Source organism: Lotus japonicus, chromosome 4 (genome assembly GCF_012489685.1).
Source record: "Lotus japonicus ecotype B-129 chromosome 4, LjGifu_v1.2".
Taxonomy (NCBI): domain Eukaryota; kingdom Viridiplantae; phylum Streptophyta; class Magnoliopsida; order Fabales; family Fabaceae; genus Lotus; species Lotus japonicus.
In genome coordinates this window covers 37,561,931-37,585,380 of record NC_080044.1, presented here as the reverse complement: position 1 = coordinate 37,585,380, position 23,450 = coordinate 37,561,931, and the positions used below count along the sequence as shown (strand labels likewise).

General features: G+C 37.5%; 1 protein-coding gene and 1 long non-coding RNA gene across 3 annotated transcripts; one reads left to right on the top strand and one right to left on the bottom strand.

Moving 5' to 3' along the window:
* LOC130713737 (uncharacterized) lies at window positions 1–695 on the top strand. Its single transcript, XR_009011006.1, has 2 exons — window positions 1–241; window positions 439–695. It is a non-coding gene; the product is annotated as an uncharacterized LOC130713737 (long non-coding RNA).
* A 9,602-nt stretch (window positions 696–10,297) lies between these two features.
* On the bottom strand, window positions 10,298–20,281 carry LOC130711073 (sucrose transport protein SUC3). Of its 2 annotated transcripts, none has more exons than XM_057560529.1 (14): window positions 19,875–20,281; window positions 19,544–19,609; window positions 17,566–17,664; window positions 17,415–17,479; window positions 17,216–17,300; window positions 17,079–17,112; window positions 15,220–15,319; window positions 14,592–14,667; window positions 12,423–12,779; window positions 12,132–12,275; window positions 11,755–11,988; window positions 11,541–11,604; window positions 11,238–11,342; window positions 10,298–10,764 (listed from the first exon to the last, which is right to left on the bottom strand). In XM_057560529.1, the coding sequence occupies exons 1-14, from the start codon at window positions 20,130–20,132 to the stop codon at window positions 10,631–10,633; spliced, it is 1,821 nt and encodes a 606-aa protein (XP_057416512.1). In that variant the 5' UTR covers window positions 20,133–20,281; the 3' UTR covers window positions 10,298–10,630. The 2 variants fall into 2 exon arrangements, with proteins under 2 accessions (XP_057416512.1, XP_057416513.1); XM_057560530.1 differs by having other exon boundaries at window positions 11,299–11,342; window positions 19,875–20,280.
* Window positions 20,282–23,450: the final 3,169 nt, after the last annotated feature.

Below are 23,450 nucleotides of genomic sequence, written 5' to 3'. Positions count from 1 at the left end.
TCTAATCTCTTCTTTTATACTCACTTTTCCATGCTTGAGGGCAAAAATAGAATGGTGATTTTTCATGATGCATGTTCGGTCTTTGTTCTTTAAACATGTTATTGGGCTGTTGAGTGAATGTTTCCATGATTGAGAGGAAGTATTGGGGTGGTTCTATGTTAAAATTTTATGTTTAAACTTTGTGCTCATCAATTGTTTGATCAATTTCCCCAACGAAATTTGAACATGTTTGTGCACTTCTGTAAGTGATTTTACTCTCCAATTTTATTTCCTCTGATCCTCTAATTATTGAAAAATATCTGGAATGAAGTATAATTACCATGGAAGACGGTTGGTTACTGGAGGTTGTTTTTTGTGAAGAAAAAGAAATAAAGACTTTCTTTTATTATTGTTATCTAACTTTTATGATTGTTTGGAACTCTTATGCTTGTATTGTAGATGACAAACAAGAGGAAAACAACTTCCAACCAGACACGAAGGATTCTACAGGAAATTGGACGAAAGATAAGCTTATATCATTGCGCATATACACCTAATTCAGCATTGTGATTGATGAGAGGAGAGGGGAGGATGTTGATGGCAGCGGAGAATGATGATGAGCCTCAGAGCTCAGATTGATGGAGTTCTTTCACTTTTCTTTTTACCGTTGTATTTTAGTTTTCTTTGTTTTTTATTTAATTAAGTTTTGCATGATAGTTTAGTTTGTGTTTTGTGGAGTCAGTTTACCCTTATATGCCTGTGTTGTGCACCATGTTACTTCATATCTTAAGCGGTTTCACCCTAAGTTTAGATGCTTGTTTTGTTTGTGAAAATATGTTGTTTGGGGTGATTCACATGTGGGGAACTGTGTGTGTTAAGAGAATGAGAGATGGGTAGCTTTGGGAACCTGAGTTGAAGATCACCCTAATCACACATACAAATCCCCCATGTTAAAGATCACCCAAATCCACAAACTTTCACATAGAATCATGAGGTTTTGAGCATGAAATTTCCTAGACTTTACCCAACTAGAACAACCCTCATCTTGGCTTAAGTTTTGAGAAAGAGAAGATGAAGAATGAAGAGATTGGTCCTTGCTCCTTGCTCCTTGCTCGAGTCCCTTCTTCTCCCTTGATCTCCTTCACAAGCTTCCTCTTCTTCCCCTTGCTCTATCTCTCTTTCACGATCTCTCTCTCTCTTTTCTCTCAAGAGCTCTCTCTTCTCTTGCTGGAGTTTTTACGTGAAACAATAATGTGTTTGCCTTTCTATTTTCCCCTTCCTTGGCTTTAGAAAAGAAAAGAAAACTCCCCTCTTCCCCTTGTGCAAAACCAGCGGCCAACTATACTAGGATTAGGGTTTTTTACCAATTTTCTACCCAAGCCCAACTCCATTCCATTAATACCTCTTAATTAAAAAAAATTAAAAGAAAATCCCCATTTTATAAAAACAACCCAAACCTTTAGGATTTAAAGGTAAAATTCGGAATAAGCAAACCCTTGCAGCAAATCGTGGAAAAACAAGACAGCTTGACCTCGGCTCACTAAAACGTGAATAACTCAAGCTACAGAGGTCGGAATGACATGAAGTCAAAGGGAGAACTTAGATAACAGAGTGAGATACAATTCTTATGAAGGAAGTTTCTTCAGATTAGGTCGTTAATACCACTCTAAAAATCATTCAAAATCACGTAATATTCTCAAAACAACCCAATCTTTTTTTGAAAACCAAATCGTATCATATCTCTTAGGTTTTAAAAAAGAATAAAAGATAAAACCCTTATCTTTTTAAAACAAAATGAAATCAATCAATTAAACACCTTTTTAATAAAAAGAAACTCAATATTTTATTAAAACATACATATCTTCTTTCAATTTGTTGCAACTAACTCACAACAAATCAAAATCATACCTCTACATCACAATTTCGGCCTCTAACCCTAATTTCTCATCAACATTTGCCCAACACCCAATCTTGGGGTCAAAATCTCACAAAATTAAATTAAATAAAATTATTTCACACAAATTTTATTATTTTTATGAAATAATAAAATTTCCACACACATAGGCCACAAAAATAACCATCACGCATATATTAGCACACAGTAATTCTATAATTACTGAAAATTCACTCATTATTATTTATTTAGAATAAATAATAATTATAATAAAATCAGGGTCTTACAATACTACCCTCCTTAAAATAGTTTCGTCCTCGAAACTTAAGGTTCAACAACAAATGTGACTCTCGCATCTTAATATAATCAATCACCCAGTTTTAAGTATCACGGCAATGATACTAGTCACAGACATTCTCACAAGTCAAACAAACATCTTAGCAAACATTACCCAAATCTCACCGCGGAAACCTAGAAATCAATTCTACCCAAAACAAAAACACAAACGAGTTCAAAACTCGTGTGCCCAAACCCTAGTGCTCTGGTTTCTCAACCGGAGCTCTGATACCACAGTGTAACGCCCTGATTTCTCAAGTGTCACACAGTAACCAAACATCGTAGATTTCGCAAGGAGTTTTCGTCGGTTCGTTAATTAATCTTGAATTAAAGACAAAAGTCCAATTATACGAAATCTTGAAACTTAACCATTTTAAACTCGCGGAAATAATCAATAACGCAAAACTTCGAAATTTAATAATCGACGGAAAGAGTATAAAATAAGTATCAGGAAAAACTTCAAAGTAAATTACATCAATTTAAAAATATCCAAACTAAAAAGCAAAAGAAATAGTTCAATGCCCACTCGGTCCTCTCAACCCAAAAGAAAGTGAATGAAAGCCCCTCAACACCATAACCCTAAACATCTGCCTCGTCGTCAATGTCATCTTCGTCCTCCTCTTCTTCATGGAGAGTTAGCTTCCAGGAATGCATCGTGTTCGTGGTCCAAACCATCTGCCCCCCCCCCCCCCATAACAACAAGTAAACACATAAAGAGTTTCAGTTCTCATGAAAGACTGACAAATAAACCCAGTTCGAACGTAAGTATACGAATAACAAGAATCTCAAAATCTCATATATCAAGTTAGCAACCTAAGGTTTAGTTAGACTAACGTCCTCACCATTCACACAACCACCTCAACACCTTGACCAATCTCGATCATCCGCAGATTAACACACAAGGGGACCACACAGTCGACCCAAGTCACGTGGAGACCACACAGTCAATCCACAATCCAGAATTCTCCAAAACTGTTTACCCCATCGCGGCGCGGAGCAGTTTTTCCCCCATCGCGGGTAGAAACATCATTATGCAGGACTCTCCAACACTGCCCCATCGCGGCGCAGAAACAAATGCTTCCCCCATCTTGAGCGGAAATACCATGATGCAGGATCATCCAAGATTAGAAACTCCCTCGCTTGCAAGCAACCGTTTGTTTCTAAGGACACCATCGTTCTCATGGTCCATAGCCCTAGCACTATAACCACACAATCACTACTTGCAAGCGAATTCACTTCTCAAGGTTCATTACCAATATCATAATTTTAGGGTAAAATAATAGGTCTTCATGTATGGTAAGTTCATCAAGAGTCTTAGGGTTTTACCTCGTTCCTCACATAGATAGTAAGTATTCAAACAACTCTCACATATAGACAAATCGATGCCGAAACCCTAGAGAGCACTTAGGGTTTCGGCCCAGCATCATAGTACATCAATTAATCATGCATTTTTCATAAACCAAGTAGTAACATATCAGCAACATACATCAACTCAATTAAATAGTCAAAAGATAAGAAAAATCGCCTAAACCCTCAAAATTAGGATTCGGCTGTGACATGCTTTAGATCTAGGGTTTTCAAAACTTTTAAACATGCTTGATCATGCTTCACATATCAATTTCCAGCAAGCTTTTCAATCATAAAACATCAACATACTACCCAATCTAACACATGTTATTGTTCATCAATTTAGATCTAGGCATATATGACAAGATAAGCAAGGTTTTGAAATAAAATCATCATGGATCATGGCATATATCATGTGATTAGGCATGGTAAAACAGAAACCTTTTCATTCTAAACATGCATGGAAAGATCCCTAATCACACATACAAATCCCCCATGTTAAAGATCACCCAAATCCACAAACTTCCACATACAATCATGAGGTTTTGAGCATGAAATCTCCTAGACTTTACCTAACTAGAATAGCCCTCACCTTGGCCTAAGTCTTGAGAAAGATAAGATGAAGAATGAAGAGATTGGTCCTTGCTCCTTGCTCAAGTACCTTCTTCTCCCTTGATCTCCTTCACAAGCTTCCTCTTTTTCCCCTTGCTCTCTCTCTCTCTTTCACGATCTCTCTCTCTCTCTCTCTTTTCTCTCAAGAGCTCTCTCTTCTCTTGCTGGAGTTTTTACGTGAAATAAGAATGTGTTTGCCTTTCTATTTTCCCCTACCTTGGCTTTAGAAAAGAAAAGAAAACTCCCTTCTTCCCCTTGTGCAAAATCGGCGGCCAACTATACTAGGATTAGGGTTTTTTACCAATTTTCTACCCAAGCCCAACTCCATTCAATTAATACCTCTTAATTAAAAAAAATTAAAAGAAAATCTCCATTTTATAAAAACAACCCAAACCTTTAGGATTTAAAGGTAAAATTCGGAATAAGCAAACCCTTGCAGCAAATCATGGAAAAACAAGACAGCTTGACCTCTGCTCACTAAAACATGAATAACTCAAGCAAAAACCCAAGGCATTTCTATTTCTGATTTCTTATAATTCATCATTTCTACATCGACATACATTTGTCAAACATCAACACTTACAAAATATGGTTTTGTTTTCTTTCGTTCTTCGACTAAAAACTGATTCCTTTCACTCACAATCCCTGTGGATTAATATTTAAAACCAGGCAAAATCTGTGCACTTGCAGATTACCCAACAAGTTTTTGGCGTCGTTGTCGGGGATTGTTTCTGATTTCTGGTTTAAGTTGAGTTTGAAGTTTTAACTTTTTTTGGAGCTTTGAATTGGTGTTACTAACCTTTTCTTTGTGTCATTGTTATAGTTTATGCATAGTAGGATCGACCCGGATCCTTTGCTAGTTTATCTGAACGTACTCTCTGTTGCCATCCAGGACAGTAAAGACATGTTGCGCTTGCTGCCATGGGTGAACGCATGACAGAGAAGGAGCTCTAAGCCCATATCGAAGCTAGAGTTCAAGCAGGAATTACCCAAAGGTTTCCGGCAAAAATCTGTGCACTTGCAGATTACCCAACAATACTATTTGACGAAGACTTATTGCCATAAAGTTGTATCTTGTCAGCTGGTTGGTAGGATTTGAACTTTGTTCCTTTATTCTGAAGAGAGAGAATGGAAACTTGATTGTAACAGTGTTGTACTTGTTTCTTTGATCAAAGTGCTTTGTTGAGAATCACGTGATTTGTGCACTTGACTTCCTCTCTAAGTTTGTTAGAGATATTTTTTAAATTGCAGATGGCGCCCATTTTCTAGACAATGTTTTTCACTGGTGACATTGAGCTAGTCGGTAAAAGCATCCAGTCAGTAGATTTTTCTCTTGTGCAAAATGTCTTGTAGCTCTAACTTGCATTTATGATTCTTCACCGGTGCAGAGCTTTAACTTGCATTTTTTATTTTTCTCTTGTGCAATTTGTCTTGTAGCTTTGACTTGCATTTTTGAACCGGCAGAGGGTATTAACAATAAGTGATATTTCCTAAAATTCAAATCATATGAATTTTTTTAAGGCTTAAATACTCTGGAAGTCCTTGAAATTATCTCTCGTATGAAAATAAGTCCCTGAAATTTTTTTTCCGATTCCGAATCCCTGAAATTATTTTTTTAATCAGAATAGGTCCCTACTCGTGTTTCCAGCCTATGTGGCTTAATTTTTGCTGAGTCAATTATTCCACGTGGCTTTTATATATTTTTTTAAAATACACATGGATTAAAAAAATAACATTAAACATTTAAAAAAATAAAATTTTAATGTAATTAACCCTAAATCCCTAAATCTAATTAAAATTAAATGTTTAATTTTATTTTTTTCAATGTTTAATTTTATTTTTTTTAATCCATGTGTATTTAAAAAAAATATAAAAGCCACGTGGAATAATTGACTCAGCAAAAATTAAGCCACATAGGCTGGAAACACGAGTAGGGACCTATTCTGATTAAAAAAAAATTTCAGGGATTCGGCATCAGAATTTTTTTTTTCAGGGACTTATTTTCGTACGGGAGACAATTTCAGGGACCTCTAGAGTATTTAAGCCTTTTTTTAACTATTACACTTATACCCTTGAAACTATTATCATTCCAAATATGATAAACGATATGAATATGCGTTTGAACGTAATAGATACGCTTAGAGGAGCAAAAACAACGTCTAACTCAAGCTAGCCAACCATAAGAAACTATGTTCAGACAAAGCAAACATCTTGTCAACATGGAAAAGATCTCTGACAACACAGTAGAGAGAGAGAGGTCAAAGTGCATTGCTTCACGCAACCATCAAATATGCACAATGACCAAGGGAAATAATTATAACTTTCAAACTCAAAGATTTCCCTCCTTTTCTCTCTCCTTTGAAATAGGATGAAGTCCTTCATTTACTGACACATTTGCAGCTCATCCATTTTCCAAGGAAGTAGTCTCAAGTCACTTTTGCCTACAACTATCGTCTGCATAAAAAAGGCAAAAGAAGGATATCCATTGAAAGATGAAGAGATGACACTATTCACTGCCAGGCTACCTCTTCAAGTGGAACGCACCTCATCGTCCGATCGAAGAAGCTCCACAAGGAAGAAGCACAACGCTCCATTCATCAATGAGTTGTTTGGCCACATCAACGGGTAATAGCTTCTACCTATGCTTAAGCTTATTGCACACCCCAAAGCAATAGGTCTCCATCGAAGTTGTACTTCATCACAGTTCGGTGCAACGGTTATATTTCTGTGAAGACCATCCAACGACTAAATCTCTATTCACAGAAGACCTGGAGCTGTAAATACCAAGACTTGAAGACTTCACAAGGTGGATTTTGCAAGCCCAAACACCAGACTTTTTAGAAGTGAATTGGGATTCAATCAGAAAATCCTAACCCAGTTCAGTTCGCCAAGACGATCTATGAAGATCACATCTTTAACGTCTGGAGAAAAGTCTAGAGGCTGGAGCTCAAACGAAGATGTTAGTAAATCCGCAAGTTCGCTCATGCTTTGGATCAAATAGCAGTGGATCCGGGTCGAGTCTTCCTTGCCTAAACTATAACTAAAAAAACAGAGAAAGATTAGTAATATTGATTCAGGACACTGACCAATAAAGGTAAAACAAACTTCAAACTCGTAACATAAACCAGAAATCATAAACAATTCCCGACAACGGCGCTAAAAACTTGTTAGCAAATCCTCTAGTGCACAGATTTCTCCCGGTTTTAAAATATCGAACCACAAGAATTGTAGAAAAGCAATTGTGCAAGTGTGCACTCATGCTTAGAAATGAAATAACAGAAATGGGATTCAAGGATAAACTCATAAACACATGAATAGAAAAAGGAATTATAACTTAAACTTTGTAAGTCTTACAAAAACCCAAAGCATAAAGAACTTAGTCAAACATGGCTATGGAATGCATACAAGTAATGAGAAATAACCTGAGTTACAAAGCCCGGAAACCTCCCACAAGCACCATAGAGTATTTAAGTTTCTAAGTTATTGAAAATGGAATAAGGTTCTGAACAAAACAACCAAACAACTATTTATAATAAAAAGTAACGACATCCTAGCGCTCGAGCGCCCACTCCTCGACCCAAAATCCCAAGCTACTGTAACAATTGGCGCTCGAGCGCCAGCCTCCCAACTGATGGAAGAGTGTTTGTGTGCAATTTGCGCTCGAGCGGGCTTAAATAGCACTCGTGAACCCTGACCTAAAGTGGCTTCAGGAGCTAAGATTGGCTTTTGGCGCTCGAGCGCCCATAAATAGCACTCGAGCACCCTATCAATAAAGGTTTAAGCCTCCAAGCCCCTTGAACTTCCCTCTTCCATCAGTTACAACCTGCCATTCTCACCAAAGCTCACTTGGAAAATATCATAATACCAAACATTCGTTCACACAAAAGTCCCAAGACCCAAAATAATTAACTAAAGACCCAAAACCATGCCAAAATATGAAAAAGGTCCCTAAAGAACCATTAAATTACCCAAAACATGCAAATGCATAAAGGGAAAAATGCATGAAAAAGCAAGAAACACTACATGAGACACGAAAATAATGCAAGAGAGAAACAAAGAAAATACCTGAAAAAGTAGGACTAAAACAGGGTCATCAGCGATCAGATAAAGAAAAAACGCCCAACGCGGTAATTACGGGGATGCAGCAACAGTTTGAATCGAAGAAAGGGGCGGTTAATGATTCTCGTCCGCGTGGGGCGGTTATACATGGAGATAGGGGTTACAACAACATAAATCAATATGATAACCGCTCCAACTTTAAAAATCATGCCAAACCACCATATGGAAATCATGGCTATTGACAATCCATGACATGGAACAGAAACCAACAAGTCTGTTCGGTCCCACTTGAAGTTAATTTAACTGAAGCTCTGCACACGTGTTTGAAGGCGAAAGTGAATTGAGACTACTTCCTTGGTGAATGGATGAGCTGCAGATGTGTCAATAGACGAAGGACTTCATTCTATTTCCAAGAAGAGAGAGAATGAGGGAAATCTTTGAGTTTGAAAGCTATAATGATTTCCCTTGGTCATTGTGCATATTTGATGGTTGCGTGAAGCAATGCATTTTGACCTCTCTCTCTCTACTGTGTTGTCAGAGATCTTTTCCATGTTGACAAGATGTTTGCTTTCTCTGAACACAGTTTCTTCTGGTTGTCTAGCTTGAGGTGGACGATGATCCTCCTCTGCAAGTTCTCGTTCATTCCTTCTGCAGACGATCACTTTTTCTCCATAAGACAATCTTGCTCTTCTGCTAGAAGGTCTTTTGATCTTCTATCGACATCTCTTCTTTCTGATGTGTGTTGTCTTGTCTTCTTTTCAGCTTTGATCAGAATCTTCTCGTTGAAGAATCGTACTTTTAGATTTTGGCGCCCAGCGCCATTGTTAGATGGACCACACATTAAGAGTGTCGTATTCGAGACATGAGGAGATTCACTTTCTTGAGGTGGATCAAATGACTGCGTGGAGGTTTCATTGTCTTTCTCGCACGATGACTTACGACTGTTGGATGCGGACATTACGCGAGATTGCAACGGACGAATTTTGGAAGTTCACTTTTTTTAGATCCACTGTTTTTCTCTTCCACTTAGAGTGTTACTACTTGCAGCTTATCGTGCGAACGTTATGTTAGATAGGCATTCTACGAGGATTGTCGCACTTGACGCTAGTCCTTTGGACGACTATGGCGAGACCATGTGGGTTGGTTATTCCATGCGAGGCAGTGGAGCACTCACCGAGAGGAATACATCCAATCAAAAGCTCCATTTAGGTCTCTATATTCTTTTTCTAGATCTTTACTTCTTTCTATCCACTTCTCCATTTGTAGTAAGTTGTACTTGAGTTTTACACACTTGTATCTCATTCATTGGTGGAAAATCTTGAGTTTAAACATCTTTTGGCCCTATAGATGATTTGATTGTTGGGGAGAAATATATCCAAGAAAAGCTCCATTAAGGTCTCTATTATTTTCTATATCCATGAGTTCTTCACGCTTCTCTCTCTTTCATGAGAAGAAATCTTGAGTTTACACTTCTTTTGGGTCATAGAGAGGATTTTGATTATTAGGGCACAATACTGATCAAAAGCTTTAGGTTTATTTTGGTCTTTTTATCCTATTCTAAACTTCTACAACTTTCTATCAACTTCTCAATTTGTAGTTGTCTCCCGTTCAATGGTGGAATATCTTGAGTTTAAACATTTTTTTGGCCATAGATACGATTTTGATTGTTGCGGAGGAATATATCCAGTCAAAATCTCATTTACGTCTCTTTATACTTTTCTACACCTCTACTTCCTTCTACCCACTTCTCAATTTGTAGTAAGTTTGAATTGAACTCTTCACACTTGTCTCTCATTCATTGAACGAAAAGTTTGAGTTTAATTAACCCTATTTTGGGCCATATAGATGATTTTGATTGTTGGAGAGGAATATATCCAATCAAAAACTTCATTTAGGCCTCTTTACACTTTTCTACATCTCTACTTCTTTCAATCAATTTCTCCATTTATAGTAAGTTTTAGTAAGTTTTAATTGAGCTCTACACACTTTCTCATTCATTGGAGGAATATCTTGAGTTTTTAAACTTTCTTTGTACCATAAAGATGTTTTTGATTATTTAAGAGGAAAACATCTAATCAAAAGTTTTATTTTTCCTTCTTTATCCTATTCTAAATGTGTTACTATTTTGAACAAAATAAAAACGTGTTACTATATGCACCTAAGCGCTCTTCTATTGTGCAGTGAGTTTAACATTACATAGAATACAGACACCCACTATGTGGGCGAAGAATGAATGAATCTGAATATCGGATGCGCCTTCTGTTGATTGAAAAGGAGCATAAAGCAATCAGCATGCCAGCTCTCCATACCCTTCATGTTATGCCAATTTCTGAGACCATGTACAAGTTAAAATTATTTCACAAGCGCTAGCCAAAATGAAATCCTGAGGACTTGAAGGAACTGCTACTCAGATTTGGCAGTTTGAGAGTTGCAACAACACCACCCACAAGAGCACAGACGGAGGCCAAAACAAAGGCAGGAACATTGCCACCACCGAACAGAGCATCCCATGGACCAGAACCAAGGGATATAATCATCTAAAGAAGCAAATAATATATCAAAATAGCAACCACCACATTTACTATATCTTTAAAAAAAAAAGTAAAATGTCTTATTTAACTAGAGGAAGAGCTCTTTCAGAGATACTGGTTCAGAAAGTAGTACAAAGAAAAAGCAGAGTTTTACTGATGCACTCATTCCTTGAATCAAGAGAAAACACAAATCTAAAACAGAAGTCACCAGGTAATTGAAAACCTGGCCTAACCCACGATCAATAACTAAGAAGTTACTTTTGAAAAAAACAACAAAATTTCCACCTTGTTTCCTTTATCTAATTCTTCAAAGAAGTTACTTTTCAGATGTAATATGGTTTTTCAGTCGTAATAAATTGGAATTATCCTGATCTAAAAATGAATTGCACTGGAACTTGAAGATGACTAGCATTGCAATATCAGCACACGTATACAAATGATATAGAATTAAAAAAATATTTTGAAAAAAAAGAGATGACCTTGAAAAGAAGCTACTCTTGAAGAAAGGAGTGACAGCAATATTTGAGAAAAATAAACTACCTGTGGAACAACAATTGCAAGATTCAGAACTCCAGTAGCCAATCCTGCAGAATCAAGCAAACACCTTGAAATCGGAATATTAATAGACAAAATTAAGTGTCATCTACATCCAATATTATTAGAAATTGGGAGGCCTATACTCAACCACAAAAGCTAGCTCAAGAGTTGAGGTTTGCACGACCCTTATAAAGGCTATCTATGCTCTATCTCTAGCTAATGTGGGACTTCTAGCAAATACCAACCTTGGCCACCACCTGAATCAGCAGTCAGCTCCGCTGTGACAGCAAAGGGAACACTATATGTAATCTGCCAAAGAAACATAGGAAATTTATCCTGACATGACTTTCACAAATTACTTGAAATAATACTGTGATTGGTTTAGAGGATTGACAATGAAAAGAAGGAAACTGGTAACAAATAGTTCAGAAGAGGCAATGTAGTACTACTCATACTTACTGCAAGAGGAAAACCAAGAAGAACAAATACAACCAAGGAAGCAACCTTGATTTCTTCACTTGCTCCAATCACATGTTCTATCCCTCCGGCATAATCTCGGACAGAAATGAAACTAATAAGGGCAGTAGCAGCCATGCAAACAAAGACAATAAAATTGCTCACTGCCCATACTAATCTCGCACCCATCCACTTACACATTGGTTCAATTAAAAAAGAGCTGATGCCAAGGACGACCTACCAAACAATAAATGTCATGTCAGATTTATGATTACAGAAAGCCAAATTTAATAAAAGAAAAACAAAAATTCCCGTTCATGATTGGAAAAGTTTGTCACAAATCTCTTGAAAAAAAATTATGCTCAATCTTGTGTTCTTACAGAATTCAATAGCAAACCAAATGCACCTTCTCTAACACCTCGATCAAAGAGATTTACTTCAGAAGAGCTCCCTTTTGGATCTCCATGATAAACTTCCCTTCCCATCCAATCCGTATCAAACAGAAAGAAGGGAAACCATGATAACTGCAGGTAGTCACAGGGTTCAGGGAAGCATAAGAAGGATATCAAATGAAAAGCACAAGCAAAGACTAGTACTTCACGACCAATTTGAAAATAAACATAATAGCGTGTCAAAAGAATCCTTTCCACATCAGATACTGTAGTACGTACCCAAGTGAGAGCCATTACAATCAGCACTGAATGCATAGCAGGTGGCAAATGTCTTAAACTGGTCAACAAGTTAACTAATACAGCTCCAGGCCCATCCATTAAAATCTCACTATGATCTTCCCCAGCGTTGAAATTATCATGCTTCAGCTCTACATCTTTCTCAACGTGATCCCTGCTTACCATACCATTTGATTCATTTCTAGCCGATAAAGGCTTCGAGTTTGAAAAATCATTTCCGTTTTGTTGTTCATCCAATAAAGGAGCAGAATCTGATAACTGCTGGTGTTGATTCACAGAAGTAAGTGGAACTTCATCAGCAAAATATAGGGTTACAAGTGTGCATAACGTCAGAAACACCTGCAAATAGTGTATTGTGAGATTCCAGTTATTACATAAGTTGTACATACATTAAAGGCTGAATGTTTAACAGCATATGATTGACAAACTTGATAGACCTATTAGCTAATAACCTCGAGACATCATAGCACTGCCTAACTTCAACAGTGGTTCTCGGTGCTTTTATTAATGAGGAAGGAAAAGATGATGTTGCTTTATAAGAGAATTAATAGAAGGAAAACAAATTAATATAAGAACTGAACAAACTGAAGGACAGGATGTAATTCAGCATGATTATTAAACTCACAGATTAACCCGTAAACTCATTTGAGTCTATATTTCTAGGTAGGAAAATCGAGCCTACTCATTTGAGCTTGGGTAAACTGATAGGTACTCACGGTTAGTGGCTAATTAGGGTTAATAGATAGTTAATTGGGGGTGGGAGTTAATTAGAGAGAGAGTCTAAAAATAAGTAGTTAGAGAGACTGCTGGGTATCTTTGTATTGATTTCGGGATTGGGGTTTAGAGAGAGCATTGGGTGAGTCTCTTTCTAGGGTTAGGGAGAGTGTTTGGCATCTCTCTCACGTATCTTCTCTAATTCCGAAATTGGGGAATTAGGGTTCTTTAAAGAAACAGGAATAGTTCTTGGTTGCGTTAGTTAGAGAGTGAGACTATAAATAAGATAGTGAGAGTATTATCAGCCTTTTGAATCATTAGGGAATTGAGATTTAGGGAGAGGACCTGAGACTCTCAGATTACTCAGCATTGTTGGAGTTAGACCAAGGGGAAGAGTCTGAAAACTCAAAACCAGCTTTGGCTTGCTTTAAATGACCACATCTCAATTCCCACGTCTAGGGCTTCCCTAAAATGACCCTAGTGGTGGTCTTCAGCACTTACAATGACGTACAAAGGATAAATGACCATCCTTTTTCAGGAACATCCTACCCAACAACAAACGTCCTCTCTGACACACATGTCCTTCCCCTCCTCAACATACATACCCATTAATGAGCGTCCCAGAACCCAACGATGCACAGACCCATACCTCATTCAAGGTTCAGCCCTTTGCTGAATGCACCCATCTCCCTTTGAATAACCAGGTTACTGAATGCACCCATCTCCCTTTGAATGGTGTTGAAATTGAATAAGCTAGGTTTCTACTTTCTACTCCCACCCAACAAACCTGCTGCTAGGATAAGTCAATACGGTGTTGAAAGGTAATGTTTCTAAAGTCTACTATTTTTTTTTGCATTTGTACATTAATTTTGAACTTGCAATGTTTTTCCAGTTTCCACATTACAGAATGCAAAATTGGACATTAATTTTAAATTTGCATTATTTAACTCTTGTTTCAAAATTTGTTCACCTTATGAACTTGTGATTTTGGTCATTTAAATATAAGCCTTGAATACCATACTTTTTTATTATGGAGTTAGAATGTTGAATAGTTATTATTTCAATGGTATTTTACTCTGTTTGGATAGCCATTTATATAGGTTTTTTTTCAATATTAGGTAAACTAATACAATTTTACAAGTAGAGTCTACGGACCACGCGTTTGCGTAGACTCATGAGTTTGACAACCTAAATTTCGGTAATAAGGGAAAAAAACCGACAATTATAAGATCTGTCATGCTTCTCTTCACTGAAATTATAAAAAGAAAAAACAGATATGTAAGTAAAGATAATGTTACCCCACAAGAAAACTAATTAAAAATAAACGAATAGAAAAAAAAAAACCTAGCCGAACTGAAGGAAAGTATGTGCTTCCACTAATAGGAAAAGAAGTCAAAAATTAAGGTCTAATCAAAAGGAATTTTGGTAATAACCTACCACGGCAACAAGAAATGCTGCCTTAAGATTGCCACAGGCTTCACAGCAAGCTCTATTTGTCAGGAAAGGGAACCATCTGTTTATGTAAGGAAGACAAAAATATTAAGGACGAGAAAATATAGAAAGAAATTCAATAGTAAAATACAGTTATAAATTTTGGATTTACATCAATCAAATTATCAAAACCACTTCTGAGATTCTTCACATGAGTGGTTCCACACCATTATTCCTTATGTAAGAATACATTCTCCCATAATGTATATAACTGATAGATAACCATAATTGGCTAGTAGTTTAGTTAGTTAGTAGAACTAAGGTGAATTATCATGTTTGGGATCATTTGTAATTGGGAATTAGGGAAAGGGGCTGAGACTCTCGAATTACTTAGCAATCATTGTAGTTTCTACTCTTGAATAATATCGATTTCTACCTATTCTTGGCTGGTTCCTATAAAAAACCAAGTATCCTCCCTTCTCTTGTTTCCAATTATTTCTCTTATCAGAACATGTTTCAAAAACTATGACATAAAAAATAAAACAATTAACAATAAAAAGCATGCAATGCAATTTCCATAGTTAGCAATTTGCTGAAATATGTCATAATCGCAAAATATTAGCAAAGGTCTCACTTGTTCCACTTTCCACTAGAACCAGACGAATATCCTAGGATGTTTCCCACAGCCATCCATGCGCAAAATACAGCATTTGCTACATTGCGTTGATCAGGACCTAAGTAGAAGCAAAAATTGTTATATCATGATGTCTCTTGGCTACCAATATTTAATACAAGATGAAAATCAATAATCTCCATTTTAGTTGTGATAAAACTGGATCAGAAACACAGGGAAAGAAAGAAAGATTCTTAATGATCAGTGATGAAACAGAGTACAATTTGGGAACTGAAATTTAAGAGGTCAGTTCTCTCCTAACTACTGAATTAACAATTCCAGAAAAACCTCCAGACTACCTTTACAATCTCTTATAGAGAACAACTAACTATATGCTGTCATTACTTCTAACTAACCAACTCTAACAACTAGTAACAAACCAAATAATACAATGGTCTTATTATTAAACCAGATCACTAAACAATTACTGTTAGATATTTGTAAATAAATAATAGCTTTTATTTATGGTTATTTGGTAACATGATCACATAATTAGAGAAGTAATCATGTGAATAGGGAAATAGGATATTCCAATGATATTTTGTATTTATTGCACTTTTATGGTGCCTATTATAAATAATGACCCGGTTTCTCCTAATTTTACATGGTATCAGAGCAGGGACCTGTGCTAATTCCATTGTTCAGAGCATGACGAGAGGCAATCCTAATCCGTCGTCATACCCGAAAGGCCCATTGTCCATCGCTGCATGTCTTTTCCCGAAAACCGTGTCTCCTCTCCGGTTTTTGGCTCTTCCCTCTATTGTGTTTCATTTCAACAATTTTTCTATATCTTCCCCGTCGTGTTTCATTCCGACAGATTTTCCAATCTTACCACCTGCCGTATTTCATTCCGGCATTGTTTCTTATTTTACCCCACATCATGTTTCATTTTGACGGTGTTTCCGGCTTTTATCTTTGTCGTGCATTATTCCGACAACCTCTTCCAGACACTTCCGCCGCTGCCCAAACACGCCAACCACTACCATTAGGACCGCATGGAGCAAATCGACCGTTTCCTTGCAGTTTCAGATCGAACGGCTTCCACACGCGCTCGAACGCGCCTCCTTCTCTGCGTGTGAGTTCACGCGCCTCCCATATCACAGGAGTGCGGCGGTGCATCTTGCCTCTGTTCCAACCGCCGCTTGGCTCGTTCGACTCGCCCTTTCATCCTCGTTCCAGATCCGCCCTTATTTCATCATTTTCGGCCTCATGGTGGAGCAGATCTGAATTTTTCAACATTAGTTTTGTTGTTTTCGGGTGTTTCTCTCTCCTCTTTGTGACCCATCATGGCTTCCCGGCTCTCCCATATCTCAACTAATGATGTTGGAGCTTCGTCGTATGTCCCAGATTTGAGTTTGTTTGGCTGTTTGGCGTTTCTCTCTCCGGCAGCTGCTCCTCCAGTTAATTATATATTTTATTTGAGAAAGGTTGTGCGTATAACATATATGCATCACCTTGAGGGGGAGTGTTAGATATTTGTAAATAATATGATGTCTTTTATTTATTGTTATTTGGTAACATAATCACATAATTAGAGAAGTAATCATGTAAATAGGAAAATAGGAGATATTTTGTACTTATTGCACACTTTTATGGTGCCTATTATAAATAATGACACCCGTTGTGTAGTTTAGACACACAGATTTAAATCTAATATTGCCTCTCGGTTTCTCCTAAGTTTACAAATACTAACTGCCCAATATCAGCCCATTAATCTCTATTTCTCCTATGATACACTTTCGTGACAGCAGGTCAGGTCCAGACTCTATTAGGTTGTTGAGAACTCGAAGAAATAAAATAGGAAAATAGGGAAGCTTTACCTGACAGATCAGCCAAAAGTGCTCGAGCTGGACCCTGTACATTAAAATTTGAAAAAATACAGGGAAAAAACTACTGCTCAGCTGCATCAGTACAAACATATAACACAAGCACACAATGATTACTTTAACAGGCTTACCTGCACTGTGTTGTTGGCAAGGTCCAGCATCCAAAATCCAAGAATAAATACAAGAGCAGCCCTAGTTCTGGTCCCTTTGAAAGTTCTACAAGTTTAGAAATACGAATTCCATTAAAATCTAACCGAGTTCATTTATGTTCAACTTAAAAAGTAGATGAAATAAAATGAGTAAGAAAAGATCAAAGATAGAAACAGAAACCTGCAATGCTCATTTGTATCCCCTAATATATATCCGATGTCTGCAGAAAACCCGATTAATACCACCTAAAATACAAGACTTAATTTAGCTTGTGTGCAGTGTAGTGTTAAAAAGTATATTGAAATAAGCAGTCAATGTCACCAATGCTTACAGCCAAGGAGATCATAAGAGATCCTGCAAGAATGAATGGACGTCTTCTGCCAAACTTTGAAGTGCACTTATCACTCCAAATGCCAACACAGGGTTGGACCTATTTGAAAAAAGCAAGACAAAATTGAAATTTACAAGTTTAAAACGAACAAAAAGTTCCTTGCAATGCAAATTCACAAGAATAAAGCAGTAAGTGGCAAACATGAACTGATGAAACTGCTTCCCTTGAGTCAGTACTCAGTACTCGTTTAATATGGTTTTGGACATGCTTACCAGGGATATACAGTCTTAATTGAAGAATCAATGGAAGCCGTTAATTCTAAACTCAAGATTGGAGGAGGATGATAGAACCCAGAAAATGTAGAAGTATTATTGATGAAGAACCCTAATCCCAAATTGGGAATTAGGGGAAAGATACATGAGAGAGATGCCAAACACCCTCTCTAACCCTAGAAAAAGAACCACTTCTCCCTCTAAACCCAAAACCTAACTGATTACCAAAGATACCCTAATGCTCTCTAATCACGCTTATTTATAGAAAACATGCCTCTTCACCCTATAACTAACTAACAAACTACTGACTCCACTTAACTACTAACAAGCTAACCCCAGTTACCTATCAGAGGACTTTAGAATTTAAGGGTTTTAGATTGAGCAGAAGTAAGACAGAGTATATGCATTGCAATTTTAGTAAGACTAATGTCGGAAGTATTGTGGAAGTAAAAATTGAAAACGACATCTATCACAAGCTTCACAGTTTAAGTACCTTGGATCGATTATACAAGATAATGAGGAAAATGACATAGATGTTACACATAGAATTCAAGCTGCGTGATTAAAGTGGACGAAAGCATCAGGAGTTATATGTGACCGCTGTTAGAAGTCTCACATTGGCTAGAGATAGAGCATAGATAGCCTTTATAAGGGTTGTGCAAACCTCAACTCTTGAGCTAGCTTTTGTGGTTGAGTATAGGCCTCCCGATTTCTAATATGGTATCAGAGTCTATCCTAGATCCATTTGTTGTTTGTTGTGGAGACTTCCCATATTTGGGGCACCCGTTGTTGTTGTTCCCACGTTCCAGGTTGTTCAGTCCTGGACGTGAGGGGGTGTGTTAGAAGTCCCACATGGGCTAGAGATAGAGCATAGATAGCCTTTATAAGGGTTGTGCAAACCTCAACTCTTGAGCTAGCTTTTGTGGTTGAGTATAGGCCTCCCGATTTCTAATAACCGCAAAGTACCTACAAAGCTTAAAGAAAAGTTTTATCGAACTGCTATAAGATATGCTATACTCTATGGTAGTGGATGTTGGGCTTTAAAGGACAACACAAGAGAAAAGTTGGAACAGCAGAAATGAGAATGTTAAAATAGATGAGTGGACACACTAGAAAGGATAAGATACGCAATGGGCGGGTTAGAGAAGATATTGGAGAGAGGTCTATAATGGAGAAACTGACGGAAAACAGGTTAAGAAGGTATGGACATGTACAAAGAAGACCAATGGAGGCACTAGTGAGAAGGGTTGATGTTAGAATAATATTATAAAACCATTCATGTGGCCCTTACCCAACAACTTAAGATTTTGGGATTATTCTAACAGTTGATAACAAGGTTTTTAGTCCTGTGAGGAGAGCTAGAGGTAGAGGGAGATCAAAAAGAACATGGGAAGATATTATTAAACATGATCTCATTAACAATAATATCTTTCATAATTTAATATTTTAATTTTTATCATGCTCAATGGCGTAGTGTGATCCATATAGCCGACCTCACTTAGTGGGAGATAAGGCTTGTTGTTGTTGTATATCATTAATGTTTCTAAGAGCTTTGAAATCAAGTGGGCAAAAATAGAGGCATGAATCTACTTTCGCGAGCAATAGCTCGAAGCTGTCAGAATGGTAAGGAGAAGCATGAAAAAAATGTCTAAGCCTCTAAGGTAATGACAATTGCAATTAAAGATGAAAGGAACACTGTCACCTACCACAAGACCTGTAATTGGGCCACAGAGCCAAATAAATGAAGCAAACGCATGTCCTATTCCCAAAGTCTGCACCAAAAGGCAAGAGTACATATATAGTTATTTGCAAAGCTATAATGGTAGACACAGAAATACATAGCCAATATCAAACAACAGCATATACGAAATTCAGCCATACAACGAAAACAAGTAACAAAAACTATTTGAAGCCATTTACAATGGATCCCACGGAGTGTGAAAAGATGGCATTTCCACAACAAAAGCTATTGTCAAATCAAACACGCAACCGCGCGTATGGAGACATCATTGAAAAGCATTTTTTAAGAGAAATGACCTGAATATAGGGTGTGAGAAGAGAGAGCTGCAAGGCCCATCCGAACTGAACACCAGCGGCGACGGTGCAGCTGAGAACCAGTCTCGTCAGGGAAGCGTTGTTCTTCGACGGTGGTAAGTGGTCGGAACGAGGCGAATTGAGGTCGATCCGATGGCCAGGTTCGTCAACGCCGACGAGCTCCACCTCCGCGGAAGAAGAATCGTTCCTGAGGTTCTTGTAGGGAACGCGGATCGAGAATGAGTCAGACTTCTCTGCCATAGTTTCCGAAAATGAATATGCAATCGTGGATCGACAGATGGATCGCACAACAATTGGGCAGGTCAAAAAGAAGAAAGGGAGAGGGAGAGTAAAAGTAGAACTACCATGGTTGCAGCGAGCGAGATCTGCTTCGTTTACCAGTATGGGTGGTTTGGTACCTTAATTTCTAATTTTTCCTGCCACGTGGCATACCTCCATGTGGGTCCAATCCAGAATACATTTCACCTCATTTTATGGAAAATTGCAATTCACTGCCTAAAGTTTAGCTTACGTGCGACTTAAACCCTCACATTTTAAAATGTGTATTTATAACCCTAAACTTTTATAAGTGTTCAAAATTAACCCTCTATTAACATTTATATTGAACTTTAATAGAGTTTGTCATGAATTGCACATGACATTTTTCCCCTAAATTACCCCTCTTAATGAGTTAGTAAAAAATGTTTGATTTCTTTCCATATTTTTTTTCACACGTTTTTTCTTATAGTAATTTGTTAGATTTCTCATGGGACATGTGTAGTTTCTTATTCACGAGTTATTACAAGTTTTCAAAGGATTTTTCTCCTCAACATTCATCACTTAGTTGAATTTCTATTATAAGACTTACTAAGTCAATTTCGAGTAATGAACTGGCTAATGGTAATGAAGACAAGCTTGTTATTGAGGTATATTTTGATCATTAAACAGAAAGGCTTAATTGCGCATTTGGTCTCCCACGAATACCCTTTTCACGATTCTGATCCCCAACAAAAATCAATTCCAAAATTGTACCCCAATGTTACGCTCAGTTTGCAAATTTGGTTTTCCGTCACACTCCTGTTAAAAAACAAACGTTTCTCTCTCCTAGTGGCACACTTAAATGACATGGCAGTCGAATTGGACAAAGAAGGCTCGATTGGCAACCTTGTGCCCCTCACGTGACAATTAAAGCTCCCCAACGGTCATCTTCTTCCGCCCAAGTCCCAACCACGATAAAACCAGAACCAAATCCCTAGCAATTGGGGATTTTTTATTTCTGTTAAATTGGTTCTTATTCGATCTTCGTTGGCGTCGCAAAAGGGATGAAAACGTACGCGTGATTCGCAGAGAAGGTATTGGTTGATGATATGGGTGGACCTAGCGAATTTTCGTCATCTTCTTCTACATCTGAGACGAGAAGGAGAACAACAAGGATGTGTGATTATAGAGTTGAAGCTCCACTTGTTACTTCCTGGACCAGAGTTAATCATGGTAGGGCTTTTTATGGATGCGAGTTGTACAAGGTAACCACTATTAACCTTATTCTCTCTCGCGCGTTATCCCCTCTGGTTTCTCTGCTTTTGGTTGACTCTGTTTATGTTCATTTTTTTAGGTATATGGAAAGAGGTGTTGCTCATATTTTAGATGGGCTGATGAAGATGGTTATGGCAAAGAAAATTGTTATGGCAATGGAAGGGATAAGAAAGTCGTTGCTTCTATGGCAAGGAAAAATGCAAAAGAGAGAAAGAGCATTGATGTTAGCTTTGACCATTGCCATATTTGTGGTCATTTTGTCATCTATTGCTTATGTTTCTAAGTAGGGGAATTGTTGAATTGTGTATGCCATATGAAGGTTGACCCATTGTAATGAATATATTTTGGGTTTAGTAATGACAAGTTGCTGATGTGTTTTACATGGTATGTGTTATTCATCATGAAGACAAACATACATATAAAAAGACAAGCATATCTGTAGGAGAAAATGACAAATATCATTCATCAGCATAAGATCCAAAAGAGATGAACATCCACATAAGCCAACATGGCAATAAAAAGGTTTTGGCTCATAAACCTTGATTCTTAACAAAATACCCAAAACAAACTGTTACATATCAAGTCATAGCCCACAAGTGATAATACTGGAACAAAAGTCATAGTACACAAGTCAGATAACTTAATCCAATTACATAACAAAAGCATCAAAGGTCCTCATTCTACTGCTGGTTGTCCATCAAATCATCAAAGGTCCTCTTCTTTCTTCACTTCCCCTTCCCCTTTTCCTGAGTCTAAGCTCCTTTCCCCTTTGCTTTAGCTTTTGAATTCTGGGATGGTTGGGTTGGTTTTGATGGCTGGCTTTGAGGTCGTGGAGGCATGTTCTAGCTCTGTGGTGCTGGAGGCATGTCCTGGCTTTGAGGTGGCTGTTGGGAGCTGCTTCCTGGCTCATTAATGCTTATTCCTCCTCCTCCTCTGTTCAGGCTCCAATAGCTGAATCATGTTCTGAAATGTTCACATAGAATGGACATAAATACCAAATATTGCAGTCTAGATTTAACAATCAAATAATCATTCAAGCAACAAGTTACCTTATTCCCTCCAATTGGTATTTCTCTATTAGCTGCTGTAACACCCCGACTTTCAGGGGTCACAAATAGTAACCTGTAAAAGAAACTATGCAATGATTTCCAAAAAGGGTTTACAAATACGGGTATATTTTTTTTTTCCTTCCAAAATCTGATATGCATACTCCTGCCCAAACCCATACATCCGGCCTTGACAAGGCAAGCCCCCGGGAGTGACGACGAATGTTCAAATCATGCGGAATTGGAGAGTCGCAGGAGAGTAGTGCATCAGAACCTACCCAAAACCAACAGTAAGTTATACAATCATTTCTACAAGCTTCAACCAATGACTGTAAGCTTTGTTAGACCATGTTTTGGTTCTGTTGTACATCTCTAGGTTTTGATGATAACATATATTTATTTGTGGATGAACAATTTTGGTACTCTAACGTTTGTCTTTTTAGTGTTTCACAAACAGGTTCTGATTCTGATTCAAAGATGATTTCATCAGAAGTCGAAGACCAAACATTGACCATTAATCCGCTTCTGCACTCACTACGTTCCGATAAACGGTAGAATTTTTGTAAGACCCTAGACTTACTTATGTAATGCTTAAGTGATAGACTGAATAAAATAAGACTTTTGGCTAAGTTTGAGTTTTGACAGATTACTACTGTCAACGTGTGTGAATTTTTAGAGGGTCTTAACTACCTCATTTGGGAAAAATTCCTTCATGAGAGTTGTAGCCCTTTAAGTGTAGAAAATTCCCGAAGTGGAATCAGGTCATTCCGACCCCTGTAGCTCAAGATATTCGAATTTTACCGAGTGTGGTTCTGGCAGTAAAGTGCCAGCGAATTAATTTGTGCATTTTTATTTTAATTCCGAATTTGGTTAGGTTATTTAATTAAAAGGAGTAGGTTTTTAATTAAATAAGACCTGGTTAGGGTTTTTAAATAATTGGGTCAAAGGTGATGAGATTTGGGCTTGAAAAGGGAAAACCAAACCCTAGCCCACTTGTGGT